Raw genomic sequence first — 7500 nt, 5'->3', positions numbered from 1 at the left:
CACCCATTTGGCGGTAAAAAAAACCAAACCAATAACAATATCTATCAGAGAAAGGTCGAATTCATTCACATCTTTGTTTATAAACAAACAACTGTGTTTGTCCGAGCACGTGTCAAGGTGTGTCACAAATTTCACGATTTGATTGGTCAAATTGGTCTACTGGTTAATTATGACCTTTTCATTATTTATTTATTTTTTTCCCTTAGAAACTACGATTTTAAAGAATAAAATTCAAGTCGACGCAGCTCTGAAAAGGTGATTTGTATTCACCTGACTGGTTTCTCGTTTTCTCAGTACGTTTGATCAATTCATGATTTGTTGTGGATTGGCCTTGTTTCTCGTCTCTCGCGACGCTCTGGCTGGTTTGAAACTGCCATGCTCTGCCATGCTAGCCAAGCAGGGCCATACCTACCAAACGTCCGTGACGAGGGCGAAGGCATTGGGGTTTGTTTGGACCTGAAGTGTGTGTGTGTGTGTGTGTGCGTAGCCACGGTGGGTGTGTGTGTGTGACGCGACTTACGGTAGATATTATATAGGGTTCGTTGTATTATTAATATTCACGTTTCGATATTAAAGAGGAATATTGTTATTATTATTATATCCATGGTATCAAGTTTCGATATAAATATATATAATATATTATGTGTGTATGTTTAAATGATATTTGATATATTATAATAAATATTCTAACAAGTAGTGAGCGTATGGAATAGATATTCATATATATTATTATATAGAGAGTTTTATTCATGAAAGGCGGCAGATAGAATTTGAACTATTTTGATTATAATATTGTGAAATAGGCCGTGGTCGTTTATAAATAAACATTGCGTTATTTATTATCACTAGGGCTGAGTGAGTGAGTTGATTTCTATTCCATTTATCGCAGATGGTACATCGAGCAGCTTCGTGAATTGTTTGAGTTTGGAATATTTCTATTCATTTATGGATTAATTTGGGTTCATTGAACAGCACTTGACAGGAGTCAGTTATTGATTCTAGCCTGAATATATTCCATTGATTGATTTATCGATTCATTGATTGATTGATTGATTGATTTATTTACTTATTGTGGATATTTCAGCCATTCGTGTGAGTGTTGTGTATATAGAGAGTGTGTGTGTGTATTTTGTATACTTCTAAAGGATATAATATCATCATACAACACATTGGACAGTTTCTGTACACATTGGAATAATGACGCTGGTGAGTTGGGTACTAAATTATCATTTAATTCTCTCTCTCTATCTATCTTTCTCTCTCTGTCTCTCTCTCTCTCTCTCTGTCTGTCTCTCGTTCTCTCTCTCTCTCGCTCTCTCTCTCTCTCTCTCTCTCTCTCTCTCTATTTTTATATATATATATATATATATATATATATATATATATATCCATCCATCTATCTCTATCTATTTCTATGTATCTCTTTCTCTCTCTCTCTTTATCTAGTTATCTCTATCTATATCTACCCCTCCCTATCTCTCTCTCTATCTATCTCTATCTCTCTCTATCCCTCTCTATCTATCTATCTCTATATCTCTCTCTATCTATCTATCTCTATCTATCTATATCTATCATTATCTCTCTTTCTCTATCTATCTCTATCAACCTCTATCTATCCCTCTCTATCTCTATCTATCTCTCTCTCTCTCTCTCTCTCTCTCTATATATATATATATATATATATATATATTATCTCTCTCTATCTATCTTTTTTTCTCTCTCTATCATCTATCTTTCTATCTCTCTCTCTCTCTCTCTCTCTCTCTCTCTCTCTCTCTTCTCTCTCTCTCTCTCTCTCTCTCTCTCTCTCTCTCTCTCTCTCAGGATGACGTCCGTAGTTTCACAGTACTTTTATAATATGAGATAATCTTTTAGCCATTATGAACTTTCAATAAGTTGCATTGTCCAATAAATAGATTTCTATTTGAGATAAGGTTCTTTTATTATAAGTGGTGTGATTATGATCTATATTACATTTCCATGTGCGGTGTTTCTGTCAGAAAAAAATGTTATATCGCCTAAAAAGCGTCATGTCCCGTCCTACACGTTAAATTTTGCCGTTGGCCATGGACCTCTTGGAAAGCGCTTTTAGTAAATATTGCGCTGTATAAAAGCTCATTATTTTTTAAATATAAATTTTCCGTCGTGTTTTCTTTGTGTCCCACGTCTCCATGCGGTGTTATGTTTGGATAAACCTCACTCCAAAAAATTTATTTAAATGTGATTAAAATGACAAAGTGTGAGATTTCGGTAATTTGAGGAACAAAATTCGTTCATTCTCGATGGCCATTACGTGCGGCTATGTGGTCTTGTGGTATGACACTCGCTTTTGATTCGGAAGGTCCTGGGTTCGAACCTCGCTCGGCGCATAGTTGAATCCTTGGAAAGTCTTTATTAATTCTTCCGAGATATGTGAAAACGGTACTGGTCTTTGTCGGGGAAAATTGTAAATCGTCGAATCAAGCGTCGTGTTCGTTTACATGTTACGTGTTGCGTTGGTCGGGCCCTGTAACGCGCTTGAGCCGTTTAGTGGACATTGCGCTATAAAATCTCAATTTGGGGGGGGGGGGTTACTGTTGCATACAGAAGAGAGCAGATGTTGGATTGGTAGATCATTAGGGGCAGCGTGGCTCAGCGGTACGGTCTTTACTTCGTAACCAAATGTCACAATGTAGGTGCAGGCAAAGGTACTGACCTACGTGACGATCCCAAAGCCAGAGTACGGTGGCTATTTACCCCAAGGTTGAGACATTAAAGGTGGTTCCACACGACACATAAAACTAAATGCACATCGCAAGACAATTGAATTATAATTTTATAACTGTTTATTACAAATCGAAAGAAAAATAAAAGGAAGGAAAGAATGATATTCAAATTATAAGTGTGACAACATATAAGAAAAGATAAAAAATGATGATGATGCATGGTGGTGATGATGCAAATAATAATCTACAAGTTGGGGCCCCTTACCTTACTTAATAATACGCAGACATGCAATGAATGGTGAATGATGATGAAGGTGAAGATGATATTCTTGACCACATTATCGAAGTTTTCGGTATTATTATATTATAGGAGTCCAAACATGTTCACAGTTCACTTTTCTGTCACAAGTTCTTTCAATTGTTAATTTCACTTTATTTTAAGTCCAGGTTGGAAATGTTTTTTATTAAATTGTTTTCCCGATAAATATGGAACCAAAATGTTTTTCAGATAATATAAAAAATGTTACTGGTATCACGTTGGTTTATAGCCGGGGCTAACCGACTCTATTTATTAATAGAGCCGTCAAAATAACGAAATTTCATGGCGGTTAATATACAAAGTTAATATTAATTTCCAAGCAAGTGAATTTCTTCAAATGGAATGACTTTTGAGAGTCTAGAGAGGACCTCAGGTCTCGCTCTGTTCAGGATTATCGTGATGGACTGACTAAAATGGTTAAAACTTCTTTTATATAATAAAAACTTCGTCCACCCAACCCATGGTCATAGACAATAAATTAACGTAACTCGGATCAGTCAAGACATTCTATTATTTAGTCAATTCCAAAAGTTTCATGTGGTTTCCACCAAAGTCCGATAAGAATACCGGTTTCCGGAACTTTTAAGAAAACTTTCTTATTCAATAGTTACGCCCCGGACAAAAGAAAACTTTTTTTACTCAATTAGTCGGGACTAGTCTCCCTGCCACGTTATCTCTCTATCTCCCATAATGGCGCCACTCTATCTAATGTCCATTAAGGTGACTATTTAATATTCATCAACGATGTTTTTCCAACAAAAGAAAACAAACAAAAAAGCAACACTGAATACTTAAGGCGAAAAAACCGGACACGCAAAGGTAACATAACAGGAAACAAGCATCATTGCTCACCTAGCGCGGGCAACAAGCGTTTTGTGACACCAAAATTGTAACGAGTTCGATCACCCGCCGCTGAACTGTGTGGCATTGAGCAAGTCACCTCGCCCTAGCTCACTTTGCGGCGCTGCACTGCGGCTAACGCCTGGGTTATTCCAGTCTTCCCTTGGAATAGACCCTAAAGACAAATTTCCCCTTGGGGATGAATAAAGGGAATTTTATTTATCTTATTTTTATTTATCATTTTGGCAATTCGGACATTTCCATTAAATAACATTTCATAGTTCATTCGACCTTAACGTTAATTTTCCGTGCGTCACTCATTGAATATAAGTAAATAATATATTGAGATTCTCTCTCAGAGCCATAATAGGCCCATGGGGCCGGACTTTATCCCGGTTTTTCTCCTTATGGAATTTCAATCGATAAAATAGCGCTAAAATGTTTCAGGGTTAGTTCTTTTCAATACCATTATGGCGCTAAACTTTTGGAATGCTTGAAATCAGCTCATCAGAGAAATCAAGAATAATATCTCAAATTTAAATCCGCTTAAAAAAAAAACAACAAAAAACAAACAAAAGCAAAGTAATAAACAAACATGAATATAACAGCTTCAAAAACGAACAATGTTATACCAAAAATACACGGAACGTTTAGGGTTCAAAACCCTTCTTCAGCCAACAACAGTAATTATTGGGTTTTTTATTTTTGTTGTTGTTGATTGAAGAAGGGTTTTGAGTCCGAAACGTTCCTTGTTTTTGGTATTTTGTTCTTTGTTTTTTTTTAAATTTTTTAAAATCATTTTTGTTTATTTTTTTTTTATAGCCCCCAGCTTTAGCGCCAGTTTTTTCTTAAAAAAAAAAAATTTTTCCCCCCAATTTTTTTTTTATCATGCCGTACGGGGTTTATGAAAATTTATATTTTAGAATTATGTTTTTTTTTCAAAATCTTTTTAAAAATATTCTTGTTTTTGTAAACAAAATTTTAATTTTAACCAGGGGTTTTGAAAAAACGCTTTGGGGGAGATAGTCTCAAACCTGGGGGCGTTTAATCAAGAGGGATTTTATTAAAGGCTTTCTAAAAGGGCCCCCCGGTTTGGGGAGTTTTTGCCTTAAAACAAAAGGGCTTTAAATTTTGATCGATTTTTTCCCTTGGGAAAGGGGGAGTTTTTTGGCCAAATATTGAAACCCCCTGTTTTTCTAGAGTACGGGGGGTTAAAAAAAATTTGGAATCAAACCCGAAAAATGGCGCCCTAGGGGGGGAAAAATTGTACGTAAATTGACAAAAAGTTTGGGCCCTTTTTCATGGTGATTGATATTTGTTTTTTCATTCAAAGATGGAAAACTTTTTTTGTTCAAAGGGGCGGGGAGAGTGGTGAGTGAATGTCTTAGGGGAAATCCCGGCCCGGAGCCCCAAATAATGTTTTTTTGTTTTTTTTGTTTTTTTTTTTTTTTTTTTTCCCCAATAAATTTTTGTAGCTTTAAAACCCCCTTTTCTTTACACGACACACGCACACACAACATGCAACACACACACACAAAAAAATTTATATTTATATATATATATATTTTTAAAATTTTATTTTAAAACATATCGAGGGTCGACGGTTGAAACTCTGAAGTCCCGATGTTAGGGAATTGGCAGATCAAACCTCTAAAAGTCCCAAAATGTTCACGATGGCAGATCAAACCTCTGAAGTCCGAGTTCACGATTGGCCAGATCAAACCTTGAAGTCCCGATGTTCACGATTGGCCGATCAAACCTCTGAAGTCAACATACGAACTTTCCGCACAGTGTTTTATTTAATTTTAGAAAAATATTGCTAATTATCGATCTATTGATTTGTTTGGGCTTGTATTAAGTCAAAGCGACCGAGTCACTCGACCGTGACGATTTGATCAAGCACCATAGTACAACTTTCTGCTAGAAGTACACTACTAGGTTATAAAATATAAGAGTAAACAGAGGAGTGGCGTTTGTCGTGGGGTGAGTGGGTAGAATAAGGTAGGTAAGTAGAGCATAACAGATATTAAAAAGAAATTTAAGAAAAGGGTTGTAATAAGTCGTAGTATAGTAATAATAATAATAATAATGATAATAATAATAATAATAATAATAATAATAATAATAATAATAATAATAATGATGATGATGATGATGATGATGATGTGATGATGATGATGATGAGATGATGATGATGATGATAATGTAATAATAATAATAATAATAATAAATAATTAATAAGAGTAATAATAAATAATAATAAAAAATAATAATATAATAATAATAATAATTTAAAAATAAAAAATAATATTAATAATAATAATAATAAATAATAAATAATAATAATAATAATAATAAAATAATAAATAATAATAAGAGTAATAATAATAATAATATTAATAATAATAATAAAAAATTTAAAAATAAAATAATAATAATAATAATATAAAAGTGATAATAATAAAAATAATAAATTTTTAAAAATAATAATAATAATAATAATAATAATAATAATAATAATAATAAATAAAATAATAATAATAATAATTAATAATAAAATAATAATAATAATAAATAATAATAATAAACCAAGCAAAGAAATGTTTTCGAAAGAGATACGTCTATAGCCTGCTTTTGTAAGTTTGTAATAAAGTTTCTGTCTACCCTCTTTCCTGGACTTTGACTGGAATCAAATTTGTCGTGGTAAAACACACATATTATCTATTCATTACATCCAAAGCACACTTATTTTCAGGTCTGGTAACCCAATTCATCCTTATGGGCTCATTGTTGTAATGGAAATCTCAGAAAATGACGCAAAATATTGTCCATTTATTGTGCGGCTATGTGGTCTAGTGGTATGACACTCACTTTCGGATCGGACGGTCCTGGGTTCGAGCCTCGCGCTCGGCGCATAGTTGGTCCTTGGAAAAGGCTCATTACTCACATTCTCTCACCGTACTCAGGTGTAAAATGAGTACCTGGCCGTAAACAGCGTTGTCTTTGTCCGAAAAATTGTAATATCGCCTAATCGCGTCATGTCCCGTCCAACATGTTACGTGTTGCTCTTGACCAGGGTCCCCTTGTAAAGCGCTTTGAGCACATTTAGTGCATATTGCGCTATATAAAGCTCAATTAAAAAAAAATTAATGTCAGACCTGCATATAGTATGTATGTGTTAATCATAGCTATAGACATAACATGATTAGCTGTGTCATGATGAATTTGACACGTGTGTTTGTATTTTGATATCGTTATTCCAATCTAATATAAATATTCATAGACCTCTCTTTGCCATAGGAAAAAAGAAGAGAATGCTGTAGATACATGATTAAATGTAACGATAGTGATAGTAGTAATGATGATGGATGATGATAATGCTGATAATGGTGATGACGATCATTTAATAAAAATAATAATGATAAAAATCACCATTGTCATTATTTTTATTTTATTATTTTTATTATTATTTATTATTATTATTAACAGCGTTGTCTTTGTCCGAAAAATGGTTAATAATCGCCTAAATCGGCGTCATGTCCCGATTTACATGTTCACTGTTGCAGTTGACCAGGGACCCCATGTAAAGCGCTATGAGCATATTTCCGTGGATATTGCGCTATATAAAGCTCAATT

General features: G+C 33.9%; 2 protein-coding genes across 3 annotated transcripts in view; both read left to right on the top strand.

Annotated features, from left to right (window-relative positions):
* LOC144964426 (uncharacterized) overlaps positions 1-7500 on the top strand; it is a 115689-nt gene that overhangs the window by 96171 nt on the left and 12018 nt on the right. The gene's annotated exons all lie outside the window — the stretch shown is intronic.
* Positions 519-7500, top strand: part of LOC144964425 (uncharacterized) — a 100951-nt gene continuing 93969 nt past the window's right edge. The window contains exon 1 of the mRNA XM_078898664.1: positions 519-1206. Within this exon, the coding sequence (XP_078754790.1) occupies positions 1198-1206 (9 nt within the window). The 5' untranslated portion in view covers positions 519-1197. The remainder of the gene's footprint in view (positions 1207-7500) is intronic.

This window comes from Berghia stephanieae, chromosome 2 (genome assembly GCF_034508935.2).
Source record: "Berghia stephanieae isolate SIO BIC M18660-M18661 chromosome 2, UCSD_Bste_1.3, whole genome shotgun sequence".
Lineage (NCBI taxonomy): Eukaryota > Metazoa > Mollusca > Gastropoda > Nudibranchia > Aeolidiidae > Berghia > Berghia stephanieae.
The sequence above is the reverse complement of the archived record's forward strand: the minus strand, read 5'-3'. Positions and strand labels throughout refer to the sequence as shown.